We start from the raw sequence: 15986 nt of genomic DNA on the forward strand, positions 1-15986 counted from the left end.
GCCGTTTACAAATACGACACGGACGGAGCTCGCCGGCCGCGCGCCACAGGTAACTTCCGCTTTCTCTCCGAGTTTACCGGTATTTTGATACTGATGTGTGAATGATGTCTTACCGGTAAAAAGACGGAACGTCACTGCATGTGTGAACAGCACATTTTTTGTATTTACTGGTAAATTCATTCTGGTAAATTCATGGTAATTTACCAGAATTACTGTGTGAAAGAGGCTATTGTCACGTATTGGTTACTCAACTGCTTTTTCCTATTTTCAAGCCTTTTTCGCTTCGGTTTAGGGTTAGATTTGGTGTTTGCATTAGTCACTTGAAGTATTGGTTTATACTATTTTTTTCTGATTTATTTTTTTATATTTGAAGAGTTTGGATCCAAAACGCAATAAATCCATTTTGACAAATTTTGGTAAAAACGTGTTTTCTATACCAAGAAAGTGACAAGATGAAAACCACTATTTTCTGTTACAAACTTGCACATAGCATCTTTAGGTTATAAAAACATAAAAATGCTATAAATTTATTCAATCAATATATAAATGTGCATTCATCTTTGCCATTTTATATTCATTGATTAAAAAAATAAACATAATGCATTAATCAAAACATTTACTTTGTCATACTAAGACTGTCATTGCTGCGGTTAACTTATACTTGAGACGTCGTCGCTGAACATTTTTGTGGAGCGGATTTATTGCATTCTGTGGAAAAGGAGGAGTGGCATTTATTGCGTTTTGGGAAAAAAGGGAGAAAAGATGACAGAATAACACGGCGGATATTGGATTTTGCCTAAAAGTAAGAATTTACTTTTAAATACTGACCTGATATAATACTGATTTTGGCAGTAACATTTTTTTTTCAAAAATGGCATTTATCGCGTTTTGGAACCAAACTCTTCATTTTCTAAATTTTAAATACTGTCGCCTGGCATTAGAGTTGGGTTTGGGTAAGGATGTCACTTTATGTAAATCTAACCCTAAACCAAAGCGAAAATGGTAAGAAAATAGGACAAAACAGTTGAGTTACCAATCCGTGACAATGACACATAAACAGAAATGTGTGATGCGATCACAAACCCTAAGTGTTGTGTCATGATTATGATGGTGTTTTTACTTACCATTCAAGTAAAGTGTTACCGAAAAGTTTACAAACTAACATCCCAACCTACACTGTTAAAAAGAAAATGTACAAGGCTCTGCAACTGTACATTTTTGGTAACAGGGTTACAGAACTTGCAAAGGAATTTGCAAGAAACATCTCATATAATATTTACTTTGACCCCTGAGGTTAACAGTAATTACCATTAAGGTAAAACATCTCATTTCACTGACCATTTGTTGAAGAAAAACTCATTTCATGCACAAAACTACCGGTGGAACATGCAGCGTGTTTGTACGGTTGCTCTTTGTCTTGAGCGTATGCGGTGCTGGTATTAATTTGAGATGGACTCCTCTGGGCCGCATAGGTAATTGTGGTGAGCAGGTGCAGGTTTTATTGCCGCCACCTTTATGTCATTATTAAGCAGGAGTCAGATCCAGCCTTCCAGGGGGTTGATTTGAAGCAGCCAGATGTCTTTTCTTACCATTCAAATTGGCTTACTGTGATCTCGCTCCTCCACAGGTTTTGACCTTGTCAAATGTGAGGAGCCGGGGACACCTAATTATGGATACAAAATCCAAGACGACGGCCATTTTGCAGACACCTTTGTTTTGTACAGTTGCAATCCCGGATACACGCTGCATGGGAGCAGCACGTTGACGTGCCTCAGCGGAGACCGCAGGGTGTGGGACAAACCACTTCCAACTTGCCTTGGTGAGTTTACAGCACTGAAACCTCTTTTATGTTGCACAGTTCTTGTAGATAATTATCTGTTATAATCCTTTCAGTTGATGTTTTTGGATTGTCCATCTTTAATGTGTTTAATGTAGTAACTTTGTTTACATAAGCAAACTTTAAAAAGTCTAGTAACATAATCATTTTTTATGGAGCAGCAATTGCATCTTCCTTTGCCATACTGTGAGATACTTAGTACGAGTTTATAAAAAACAATGTTTTAGTCTAGTCTAGTGCTTACACAGAAACATACACACAGGTGTGTTAAATGGTGTGTTAAATTTCACTGAACTATTGGAATTAATATAGTTTTTGGTCTTAATTCATTACTTTCGCTTTATCTGCAATTATGGATGTTGCTGAACCTCTTAAAGGGGACATATCATGAAAATCTGACTTTTTCCATGTTCAAGTGCTATAATTGGGTCCCCAGTGCTTCTATCAACCTACTGTAGAAAATGTGAATAAGATCAACCCAGTAACCATTCTCTGCAAGCATGTGAAAAATAAGTCTTTGGCTCCCCTTGTGATGTCAGAAGGGGACAAAACGGCACACCTAGGTTGCTCACACCTACAAAGTGTCGATTTTAACATGTTATAATAAATTATCTATATGATATTTTGAGCTAAAACTTAACATATGTACTCTGGGGACACCAAAGATTTATTTCACATCTTAGAATAGTCTTGTGAAATGTTTGTCTTCCTGTACTTCACAGGTGAATGACTCTTTTCCATAAGTGAATGTTTCTTTGCACTGTTAAATGTTTGTCACTCCGAGGTTTGAGGTCTGGTCCTCTTTGAACACCTGTCACACTTATTTAATTGGTTGTCATCGACTCCAAATCTACAGTGGTAAGCAGCTGATAACAGCAGCTTATAGGAATAAAATGACTGTCAAAACTTCAGATCGGTTGAAGTGGCAAGGGAACAGACTAATATTGTTAGGCAACACCCTACAATACATTTTCTTCATAACATTAGCTCTCATTCTTTGCATAATGCACATTATATATGACCGTTAACCAAGTTTTCTTGACAAATTCTCGTTTTATGACAGTTATTGAAAAACTCTACAGTTTCATTTCAGTGATTGATTTGGTTGCGATTCAGTTTGATGATAAGGTTTGCTTGTGCAATCTCACCACCCTCTGCAGCAATGCTGTAATGTAGCAGTTTGTAATCCATGAGCGACCAACACTTGGCATTAACTATTCATAGATTAATTTACGTCGCAGTGCTCAAGGCAGAAGAAAGGTGAAGTTTGATTCTGCTGATATTGTATTCAGTTAAGAGTTTAAAGTTCAGTTAACAGTTCTGTCGGCTTATTAACTAACGGTAACTCATGTTCACCGCTACCTCTGTTCTGGTGCCCCTGCCTGCAGATGCCCCCTTAAATGAACTTATTCATCATAAATAATGTACTGTAGAAATACTATTTTGTTTGTTATGTATTAAATTCATTCGATTAATTGGTAACGCTTTACAATAAGGTTGTATTGGTAAACATTAGTAAATGCATAAACAATAATCATTTCACCATGTATTAAGTCTTGTTAATGTTAAAGGATCACTCTTTTTTTATAAAAAAAAAAAATCTCAATTTATTCACCCCCCTATGTCATCCAAGATGTTTATGTTGTTGTTTGTTCAGTCAAGAAGAAATGTATGAGGAAAACATTCTAATGTTTTTCTCAATTCAACAGTTCACTGTTTCAATGCAGTTTCAAATTGCAGTTTCAAAGGGCTCTAAAAAATCTCAACCAAGGCATAAGGGTCTTGTCTAGCAAAACGATTGTCATTTTCAGCAAGAAAAAAGTACTTTTAAATCACAGTGGTGCATTAGTTAATGTTACAGTCACAACACTTGATTTTATAAATGTATTAGTAAATTCACATGAACTAAGATTAACAAATGCTGTAGAAGTATTGTTCACTGTTAGTTCATGTTATCGTATGCATTAACTAATTGTTAAAGGCAGGGTATCTGTTTTTGAAAAATGCTAACGGTAGCCTACTAGCAATGAAATCACGATCCCACCCTCCATTCAAATCGCCATCCAAACCAACGGACCAGACATCCACGGTCTACGTCTCTTTCACCAGTGAGAAAACTTTGCAGTATGGATTTAAAGCATGTTTTCTGTACTGTAAACGTAGTATTATATCATTACGCTAATTCATAAAGGAACACAAACTTCACAAGCAACACAATGTTTAATCAAAGTAGAATATCTGAATCCATTTAAATACAAACATATTACGTACCTACCTTAACAAAATAAACAGGGCAACGACCCTTTCAGCCCCTTTGCCTCCTGCAGCTGTTTGCATCTCGTGGTAAAGCAGTAAAGTTACAGATGTTCATTTGGTTTTTGTCTTTGCTGATCCAGGCAGTTTTTACTGTTGTTGTTATAAAACATGGCTTTCGTTTTGTGGCTCCTGTGCAGGTTGTCAATTCAGCAGGAAAGTTTGCCATTCTCCCTCTGTTTACAGACGGGAGGTGAGTGCACGTGAACGCACCGATGATGTATGGTGTCTGCGTAAACAGGTTGCGCAGTGGCATATGCAAAACATGTTCACACATGAGGGGAATTGCATGCGTCCAGTTACTGCGTTCGGTGCGCGTTCAATCATTTGTTGAAAATTTTTTTTGGTCCTACATCTTGGTCTCGTCTTGGAATCGACGCATTTTTACTCGGTCTCGTCTCGGTCTCAGACAAAGAGGACTCTAAATTTTATTTCAAGACCGGTCAAGACCACAACTGATGCCATATCACAAATTTATTTTTTATCATTAATTTTATGCAGTTTATTCAGGTGTGGCATATGATGTTGGCATTGTTTAAGCATTGTTTAAGTTTCTCCAGATGACAATTTTTCTAATTTTATTACTAAAAACACCTGCATTGTGTTAAGTGGATGGCAAGCCATGTAAAGACAGATCAGAATAAATGGTTAAGTTGATTTCAGCTCTTTAGTGTTTGTTCACTTGTATTTGTTTAGACAAAGATAAATTAGCACATATCTGCAATGCCTTTGATTATTTTATCAACTTCTCTGATAGCACACACACACACACACACACACACACACACACACACACACGCACGCACGCACGCACACACACAGAGACAAGAAGTGCCTAATCATATGCATATTCTACATTTTATCATAAGTGTTTTAATGCAGTGACTTGCACTGGTCTTGGCCTGTCTTGGTCTTGACTTGGTCTCGACCCTTTAAAGTCTTGGTCTTGTCTCGGTCTCGGCCTGTCTTGGTCTTGGTGCATTTATTTTCTGATCTGATCATGAACTTAAAGCTGGCGATCTATCTTAGTTTCAGCACAGATAGTGAAGAGCTCCCTGACCTCTCCATTTTTAGTTTGCAGACATTTCTCGTTGTGAATTTTGATTTGTATTTAAAACCCCCGTGTCAAAGAGTTGAACGGTAACTTGTTGCGATAACACATGCGGCCTCACTAAGACACGCACCCTAAGGCATTGTTTCTGCCATTTGTTCACACCTTAGACATTTCTTGGGAAGAAAAAGGTTGGATAGGGGAAGCACTGGCTTTGTGTGGATGTGGCCTAAGTGTCATTCTAAAGGAGTTTGCGTTGATGTTTGTTTGTTACTGTAAGCCATTATCCTTCTTTAGTACACTCATTTGGAGTAAAATGTAACCATTGTGATCCCATAGATGTCCCATGGTACCTCCACAAAACCAGACTAGGTATATACCAAGCGAGTAATTCTGCGTTTAGAAGACGCCTAAAAGCCACCAAACACAGCCCAGATGTCTCGGCTAAAACATGGCAGAATTTGCCTGTCAGTAAAAAAGTGTGTGCAGGGTCTGATTGCATAAACTTTTAAGACTAAACTCAAGTTTTATTTAGTTTTTGTTACATAAGTATGTTAAATAAAAAGGTAGACCGGTCTAATTCAAATCCAAATAGTAGGACTGATTAGCCCTAACTAATTGCTAGTTGGTCAGACTAGTTCTTAAGTCTTAGCTTCATGACGATGTTTATGCAACCGGCCACATACAGGACCTATCGAGAGGGAGGCAGTGAAAAATGCGCTGTGCACAGATCTATTTGTGGCTTCCAATTTAGATTTTGTGACGGACTGCCACAAATAAATGATTGTATGGGAAAAACAGAATAGAGTGTTTCGTGCTTACATGGTTTTAATGTGAACAGAATATGAGCGGGTCTTCATACAGTAATTCTGATGAAGAGGACCATCATTGTGCTTAAGAGATTTAACTTCAGTAATTACATATGAGACTCAGGGGCAAATAAAGCACTGGAGAGGGGCGGAGAGAGGCTTTCTTCATGTTTAGTATGAACTAAATATCCCATGATCACTGTTTAAACTCTATGAGCATTTGAGCTGGACGCATTACAGTCTTTACCCTGCTGTACTCGTTCTCTAATTAAAACTACTTGTGTGAGATAGACGGCAGAGGAATGGTGTGGAAAATAGAGCATATTGCCTCGAGCACACGTTGTATCCATTTATTTAAATTAGTCAACATAATAAGCCCATTTGCTGGCTATACAGTACACATAACGGACACAGAGAATAGCTAAAAATACTTAAAGTGAACTCATTTAATTTCAAAGCAACTTTATTACGGTATTTACTTGGCAACCCTGGGTTGATATTCCTCAGACATTCCGGTTTGGGAATGCCCCATCCCCTAACACTAGATATTAAACTTTTAATTAATTCAGCCCAAGATGCTTATCATTCAAGTTTGGTTTTGTAGATAATATCAGTTGTGCTTACTGTTCAGGCCTGTACAATTACTGGTAAAAAACAAGCCAGGTGCATGCCAACAGCCACATAAATGCAGATTCTAAACCTAAACTTACCTTAAACGGTAATGTTGTTCGTAAGCACCAGTGTTTCCTTCAGGAATATGCAAATGTAGTTAAACGTATTTATTTCTGGTTTGTGTGTGTAGCCGAGTGCGGAGGACACATTAGTGGTGCCACATCTGGACGGATCCTGTCTCCCGGGTACCCGGCACCCTACGACAACAACCTTCACTGCACGTGGTCCATCGAGGCAGACACGGGCAAAACCATCAGGTATCAAAGCGGTTGTTGCATAGACATTAGTTTTACCGCATCACCGTTAATTTCCATATAACCTATGAAAGAGCGTGGTGATTGCATTTCACCCCGCTGTGAGGCCTACCACTGGCTGGCATCTGTTCCTACAAGTGCATTATGGTTACACTGAGGGAGGGGGTTAGTGGAAGGGCAAGAAGAAAAGAGACACAAAAGATAAAGCAGTTAAGCCTTCTATAATGAAGTAAAGCTCAGGTAAGCCAATTCTGTTGATCCTGTTTAAGGATGAGACGGCTTATGAAGAAGAGATATGGAGAGGAACTGATAGTGTGGAATAGGATCTATACTATCAGGATTGAGTAATTTAATGCATTGCAAATGTAAAAAAAAGCTGTTTCTAGACATAAAGAGGTGCGAAATAAACACTCAGGCTCTAATGCTGCGTTCCAGAGCCCATCCAAACCAGTGGGATGTGGGACTTATCCTACCTCCAACTAGGAAAAGTGCACTGGAATGCCTGTCGAAGTGGAACCTCCTACCGGCGAACTCGGGGGAGTTCGACCTACCCCGACTTTAGAAAAATAAGTCGGAGGACAATGGCGGCGCCCATAGATCGCGTCGTCGTGAGAGGAAATCTTCAAGGAATAGACTATAAATTGTACTTCTCTGCTTGTAGGGTTGTTTTAGACACTGTAATTTTAACACAACTTGTTTTTTTATATTATGGCGTGAAATTATGTCGTTATTATCTGTTATCATGAAAATACGGTAAAAATATACCAAGTTACTTAGCGACATGCAGCGCTTTTATATGGCTCCAGAACACTTTGTAAAGATGTTTAACTTGATGTTTTACTGTAGTGTGAACTGCACAGTTCGGACCGACGTTTAAAAGTTATGTAGTCTGTACGAGCCTTAAGAAGACCGGTCGGTCGTCCATGTTTTCTGTTTACGTTCCACTTCAAATGCCTGGAACGCTTTGAAGTAGGAGCTAGGACACTTCAAGAAGGATGGGTCCCGCGTCCCGCTGGTTTGGATGGGCTCTGGAACGCAGCATAAGCGCTAGGGAACACTGTTAAAGCAAAACTAAAAATTTGAAACGGAAAGATTATTAGAAAAAAATAAAGCGTTGGACGTTATACACGCTCAAGAGCTGTTTATACCTGGTATTAAGATGCATTTTGGTCCATCGGAGCACAAGTGGACGAGAGAGACACTTTACATTTTTTTAATTGTCCACTTTGGACCGCTTCTGTCGTGATTACTTTGAGGTGATGGTCTGTGAAGACTGTGGGCGAGTCCCTCTGCTGTCATTTAAATTGACGCAAACTAATATGTCAGAGTCCGCCTCTTGTGTTGTTAGTAAACATGCTGCACAATGTTTAGTACATGCGTATGTGTGAGGCTTTCTCTGATATTTTAGAGCAATTGATGAAATAAGTTTGCAACGTTCACACGCTTTCAACAAAATGGAAAAGTTTAGTTTTAACAATGACATCCTAAAGACCATGCTGAATACGATGGGAATGTGCTAGAAATCAGGAGCGATGGGAAAACATTGTACTCTGTATCATTACACATTGAATCATGCGGAGACTACCTCTGATTGTGGTTAAATGTGGACAAAGCATTACATACCCTTTTAAATGAACATGCCCAGATTTTGGGAATTTAACTTATTCACCATATCCCCCAGAGTTAGATAAGTCCATACATACCTTTCTCATCTCCGTGCGTGCTGTAACTCTGTCTGACGCAGTCCCCCGCTAGCTTAGCTTAGCACAAAGACTGGAAGTGAATGGCTCCAGCTAGCAAACTGCTCCCAATAAGTGACAAAATAATGTGAACATTTTCCTATTTATGTGTTGTGATTTGTGTAGCCACACCGTGTACAAATAACAAGGTGATATGAGACACAGCGATCTTTTAACAGTATACATACTGGGAACTATATTTTCTGAAGACGAAGCACTGCTACTTGGGCGGAGTGATTATTAATGAAAAAAAATTCTAATATGTATCACTTGTGTACAGATATGTACCTGTGAGGAACTAATATGCATCCTTTATATCCTTCTTTTTGAAAGGGTACTGTACCCTGCACCCTTAAAGGCGGAGTCCACGATGTTTGAAAGCCAATGTTGATATTTGAAATCCCCTAAACAAACACGCCCCTAACCCAATAGAATCTGGACCTTCTGTTGATAGACCCGCCCCACACATACGCAACCCGGCAAAGATGTCAGTTAGTAGACACGCTCCTTACTGCTGATTGGCTATAAGTGTGTTTTGGTAGTCGGCCCGTCTCCTTTTCCAAAGCGTTTTTCAAACATCGTGGACTCCGCCTTTAATTTTTAGATTAATTTAACAAAAGTAAACAAAAGTTATGCTACCCCAAATCTAACCTATGTATGACTGGAATATTGACTTTATTAATCAGAAGTATTGTTTTGTTTCTTTTCGGTCTGTCGTAGTTCCAGAATATGTGGTGACCCAATACTGCCGCTAGGCCACCAATCATCTCTGTAATTTGCCAGTGGAACAGTTCTGTTTCTGTAAATGAATGAAATGTCATTTCTGAGAGCAAGGGAGATATTTGAATGTGTTTGTGGAGAGAAAAACTCCTGGTTGTCCACCCCCTCACATCCCAGCGAGACAGTTATTGTTGTGACTTAGCTTGATAGTGTTTACATGCCGACTGCAGTGCTGTGCTTGACTCAAGGAGGTCAGAGCGCAGCCTTGTCGAGTGTAAATAATATAAATCCCGTGGCACAGTATAGAAGTGAATATATTCTGATAGCTGTGAGCCTTTTGTTTTGAAAAGTTCCGAAAAAAATATATAATTGCCAAACTAAACCGATAAAAAGGCAAATGAAAATGATCTTTCGGTATAAATGAGTTAATTGTGCTGTGTAAACACAATGTAACTTTCCGAGCTCCAAACTTTCTTTCCAGAGCCAAACTGCAAAGACTCAAACCTTGTTGTTTCTTGCTGTGTGTCGCACCTGTCGTTCTGAACAACCTCAGCGCTGTGGAAAGAACAGCTGTAGTTGATTTTTTACAAGAGCCATGATTGTTTCAGTCTGATCTTAACAGTTTGAGCGGCACATTTTAGCACAGATTGCTTTGTGAACCTGACAGAATGTAAGGCAGACTTTGCAAACAGGATGCTATTGAAGAACGAGGCATATGGTGTTTTCAGATCTTTACAAAGTTTGAGACTTTTGTTTACCCAGATATATTTTTTGAGTTGGAAAACAGTTGGCTTGTTTTTAGCATGCAAACCACTTTCTGACTGTCTCCAAAGGGAAAAGTATGAAAATCAATGATTCTCTTTGCGTTCAATCTTTACAGCCTCCACTTCATAGTGTTTGACACGGAGGTGGATCATGATATTCTGAAGGTTTGGGATGGACTGGCGGAGAGCGGCATTCTGCTGAAAGAGTGGAGCGGTTCGCTTTTACCCGAGGACACTCACAGTACCTTCAACATCCTCACTCTGCAGTTTGACAGCGATTACTTTATTAGCAAATCTGGCTTCTCTATCCAGTTCTCTAGTACGTATCTTGTGTTGTGTTGTGTTGTGCTACTCCTAATATTTTCTATAGTATATTGTAAGGTTATTGTGCAGAATATGCACATGTATTTTTGTATGCAGGAAACACCTGGATGACCCTTGTGTATTACATTTTTGTATTCCCACTGGAGCAGATGAATTGGTTGTAATGTCAGCCAATTGAGTCATTATTTGATTAAACACCCAAAAAACAGACATCTTTACGCAAATCGCAATAGCTGGAAGCCATTCACATATGCCAAATAATGGTATACTTTTAAGTAGGTTAATATTTCATTATGAATAAGGCATACCATTATCTTTCTTTGTATTATTTAGAATCTATTTAGTAGGGCTGCATAACAACTAATCGCAACTAATCGTTTGCAGAATAAAAGTTTTGTTTACTCCATATATATATATATATATATGTACGTACGTGCGTGCGTGCGTGTGTGTACTGTGTGTGTGTGTACTGTGTATAATAATTATGTATATATAAATACACACACATGCAAATATAATGTTAAGAAAAAAATGTGTGTATATATTACACATTTATATATAAATTATACATAAATATAAAAATGTATATACACATAGAAATATTTCTTAAATATATACATGCATGTGTGTGTATTTATTTATATATTATTTTACACAGTACACATATATGATGTAAACAAAAACTTTTATTCTGTAAACGATCAGTTGCGATTAGTTGTTATGCAGCCCTAGTATTTAGCTTTGTTGTTTTAGCAAAAAAAAAAAACAAAAAAAACATGTAATGACCATCCATATTTATTTTTTTTACTCTCTTTATTAGATACAAGCAAAAAGTAAAGAAAATGTAAACGAACCCAGGTGAAAAAGAATTACACTTGCACTTAAATGTACTTAAAGTGCTCTATTTTTTACGCAAAATTTTTGTACTTAATATCCTAAAAAATATTATTTTAATTCTTCTTAAGATAATCTTAAGAACATTTAAGTGTACTTATCTGTGCTATTTTGAGACACCATGAATATGAACTAAAATGTGCTGATAACATAGTATCTGTTTATTTAAAAAAAAAATAATTATTTAGGTTCCCCCTTTATATGAAAGATGGGTTCAAGTTTAATACAAGTGGTAACTAAATATATTTTTTATACAGAGATAGTATGTTAAAAGTGCATTTTAGTTCAATTGCACCATGTCTCAAAATATCACAAATAAGTACACATTTTAGTTATGTTAAGTACAAAATTAGTGTGTAGAAATAGAGCACTTTATGGAAGTGTACTACCTTTCACCTGGGAAATTAAAGCAAAAAAGACAATTTTCCAGAGCAAAATTGCGGCTTCTGGTATAAGTACAGTATTTTTTTGGCACTAAACACATCTTGTACTCTTTTAAGGAGACTGAAGTCATTCGGTTAGACTTAAAAAAATGTGGTTTTCATTTAATTTAAGAGAGCCTGCAGGTTCCTGCTATTGCTCAAGTGTAAGAGGAATAGGACACATTAGCTTATAATTTTATTCTGGATTTTTAATACCGCATACAAATGTATTGTATTTTCTGGTTGTATTTTAATAAAGAGACTGAGAAATAATTATATATGCTAATTATGCCATTGCAAAAAAAACAAATCTAATGGTGCCCTAAGACTATTGCATAGTACTGTATGTGTTTTTAAATGATGATTAAGCATATTTAAAAGAGTACAAACCATTGTACAGTTCATTTGAAATTTTGACAGTAATATTATTGGTGGGATTTAATTTAATTTTAAAAAGTATGTGAAAATGTAAGCTGATCACACATGCACTGTGGTGCGAGTTGATGCATTCAGCGGTGAGCAGAGTTTGGTTTTCTTATGAATAAGTGATTTCCAGCCGACGTCTCGCCGTTTCCTAGCTAATTCAAAATTTATCTTTTTTTTACTTCAGCTACAGTGGCCACAACCTGCAACGACCCCGGTACCCCTCAAAATGGAACACGTTATGGAGACAGCAGAGAGCCGGGCGACACCATTTCCTTTCAATGTGATCCCGGATACCAGATCCAGGGCGCGTCCGAAATCACATGTGTCCAGCTGAACAGCAGATTTTACTGGCAGCCGGACCCTCCCACGTGCATTGGTGAGATTTGACTCCACTGCTTGCATTTTCAATGTATTTTTTACCATGGAATTACAATGATAGTGCCATTGTATTCTTTGAGGTATGTTGGAGTGGAGTGTATAATCATTGGACATATGCACGCACTTCAGGGTTGTATTTTTTATGTACACTTGTAACTATATGTATTTACTATGGCTTAAGTTTAGGTTCAGTGTTGTACCTTGTAATTACAGTTCATGCAGAACATTAAGAAAACTCTGGCAAGTACAGCTGTAAATGTTTGTTTTTCAGAAGACAGATAAACCAGCTTCTCATGCACACAGACCATACATCAGTGTTTACAGAAAGCACATCCAAAGTCAGCACATGACTGAAGTAACAATGAGAAAATCAATCATACACTGTTGTTTCTCAAATCCTTTTGTAACGTTGGCTGCAAACATACAGGGTTTATAAATCTTTATCCAGCTGTTGACTCTAGAGAGCATATACCGAAACTTAAGTCAACAGATGAAATTATCGAATGAAATTGAGTACTTGCGAGTATTTGCTGTCAATTCTATATAGTTTCGTTAGTTCTTTTTTCTAAAAGAAAGTGCATTCACATAAATGGTTTCTTTCATGAGTGGCCACGTTGACTTATTTGGTGTCTCCCATGGTTTGTCAGTTGCTGTGAAAGTCTCCAGGGTGCTATAGAGTACAGACATTCGGGTTCCAGAAGTAAAAATCCTATTCATTTTCTACATAGAGAAATTGATTTCAAACAATAACATATAAACCTTTCAGGATGGACCTAGCATGAGCTGAAAGGTTATTAAGTGATGATATATGCTTCTTGTAGAACACATAAGTCATCGCCATTTCAACTTCATTTTTAAGCTTTGTTTAATTGGTAAACTCTTGAAGCACTACACAAACTACACATTCATGGCTGTCCAATCTAGTGAAACTTTGAAAATGACCCTTTAGCGATGTTGCACGGTTGTGGCTAGAAGGGATACAGTTACGGCCAAATTCTTGTGAAATCTCATCGGATGAGCACTGGTCTATCCCTAAACCTAACCCTGACCCCTACATTTCACAGGATTTAGCTCACAGCTGTATCATATTTAGCCAGGACTGCTGTTTTTATCCTAATCCTAACCTATCTCTAAACTCAACATCTGGCGAGATTTGGACGTAGCTGTATCCCCTCTTGCGCCACTCGGCGGCCATGTTTGCAGTTATTTCAGTCATTGCAAGACTAAATTCCTATCTAATTGAATGGGGAAAGATGTATTTATCTAAAATCGTGTGCTAATATCACAGTTTAACTCTTTCCCCGCCATTGACAAGTCATCTTGTCAATTAAAAGAATACGCTTCCCTGGTAAAGTTTTTACATCTATCTATATTTCCGCCAATATGCACTAAGTGGCTCTCTTAAACAACTTATAAAACACTTTAGCATATACGGATCCAAAAGCAGTAAATACTCTGTGCATGTTTTGATCATCGTTCTGAATCTGATCTTTAATAAAAGTCCTGCTGTGACTAGAATCAAGCTAGGCGGGTGTGGTTTCAGCAGCCACCTAAGCTTCTCCCTCGTCCCGCATCTTTACCCATTTTTGGTTATCTGCGATGGTGATAGCGTCTTTAAGCTTCAAAAATGCTCTTCACAAACCAATGGGTGACGTCACGGACACTATGTCTATATTTGTTTACAGTCTATGGTAACTTCACATCACACAGAACCATGTGAGATGTCGAAACGATACAGCAAACGGCGAATGCCGTGAAATCTTACAGGATAAGCGCTGTTTTCATCTTAATCCTACCCTCAGACCTAACCCTAAACCCAACATCTCTTGAAATTTAGGTGTTTGCTGTATCGCTTCTAGGTAAAACCCCACATAAAGTCGAGCACACAAAGTAATGCATGTAAAGAACACTGTGGACATTTTTTTTTTTATAAAGGGCACGACTCACAATCACAATACAATTTTATTTTGTCTTGTCCATTAATTCATCATTTACCAGACTTGGGATTCCTTGGGATGTATGTAGAACATCATATATTATTCGTAAAATGAAATCACATGTTTTAATAGATTATGAGCTCCAGAAAAAATACCAATATCTGTTAGTGCTGTATGAAAATGAAAGTATAGTGTAGAAAAGTAGAGTCTATACTAGTGGCCATCTTGTCAACAACATCTAGTTTTTACATAATTTTTTTTATAGTTTTATTGTTATGACTTTTTTAAATTTTATAGATTTGACATCCTTTTTTTAATAGTTTTATAATTTTTACATCATTTTTTTATAGATTTATAGTTTTGACATCATTTTTTATAGTTTGATAGTTTTGACATCATTTTTTTTATAGTTTTGACATCATTCTTTTTAGTTTTATAGTTTTGACATCATTCTTTTTAGTTTTATAGTTTTGACATCATTTTTTATAGTTTCATAGTTTTGACATAATATTTTTATAGATTTATAGTTTTGACATCATTTTTTTGAAGTTTTGACATTTTTTTTATAGATTTATAGTTTTGACATCCTTTTTTTAGTTTTAGAGTTTTGACATCATTTTTTTTCATAGATTTATAGTTTTGACATAATTTTTTATAGTTTTATTGTTATGACATATTTTTTTAGTTTTATAGTTTTGACATCATTTTATTATAGATTTATAGTTTTGACATCCTTTTTTATAGATTTATAGTTTTGACATCATTTTTTATAGTTTTATAGTTTTTACATTTTTTTATAGTTTTGACATCATTCTTTTTAGTTTTATAGTTTTGACATCATTTTTTATAGTTTCATAGTTTTGACATACTATTTTTATAGATTTATAGTTTTGACATCATTTTTTATAGTTTTATAGTTTTGACATAATTTTTTAATAGATTTATAGTTTTCACATTCTTTTATAGTTTTATAGTTTTTGCATCATTTTTTTATAGATTTATAGTTTTGACATCATTTTTTATAGTTTTATAGTTTTTATAGTTTTTACATCATTTTTTTGTATAGTTTTGACATCCTTTTTTTAGTTTTAGAGTTTTGACATCATTTTTTTTTATAGATTTATAGTTTTGACATCATTTTTTATAGTTTATAGTTTTTATAGTTTTTACATCATTTTTTGTATAGTTTTGACATCCTTTTTTTAGTTTTAGAGTTTTGACATCATTTTTTTTTATAGATTTATAGTTTTGACATAATTTTTTATAGTTTTATTGTTATGACATATTTTTTTAGTTTTATAGTTTTGACATCATTTTATTATAGATTTATAGTTTTGACATCCTTTTTTATAGATTTATAGTTTTGACATCATTTTTTATAGTTTTATAGTTTTTACATTTTTTTATAGTTTTGACATCATTCTTTTTAGTTTTATAGTTTTGACA

General features: G+C 36.2%; 1 protein-coding gene across 2 annotated transcripts in view; it reads left to right on the top strand.

Annotated features, from left to right (window-relative positions):
- The window catches only part of csmd1a (CUB and Sushi multiple domains 1a), a 696936-nt gene that overhangs the window by 499909 nt on the left and 181041 nt on the right, over nt 1-15986 (top strand). For both annotated transcript variants that reach the window (XM_073872919.1, XM_073872920.1), the window contains exons 24-27: nt 1628-1819; nt 6813-6939; nt 10276-10478; nt 12410-12601. In XM_073872919.1, the coding sequence (XP_073729020.1) occupies nt 1628-1819; nt 6813-6939; nt 10276-10478; nt 12410-12601 (714 nt within the window). The remainder of the gene's footprint in view (nt 1-1627; nt 1820-6812; nt 6940-10275; nt 10479-12409; nt 12602-15986) is intronic.

This window comes from Misgurnus anguillicaudatus, chromosome 11, assembly GCF_027580225.2.
Source record: "Misgurnus anguillicaudatus chromosome 11, ASM2758022v2, whole genome shotgun sequence".
In the NCBI taxonomy this organism is placed as follows: Eukaryota; Metazoa; Chordata; class Actinopteri; order Cypriniformes; family Cobitidae; genus Misgurnus; species Misgurnus anguillicaudatus.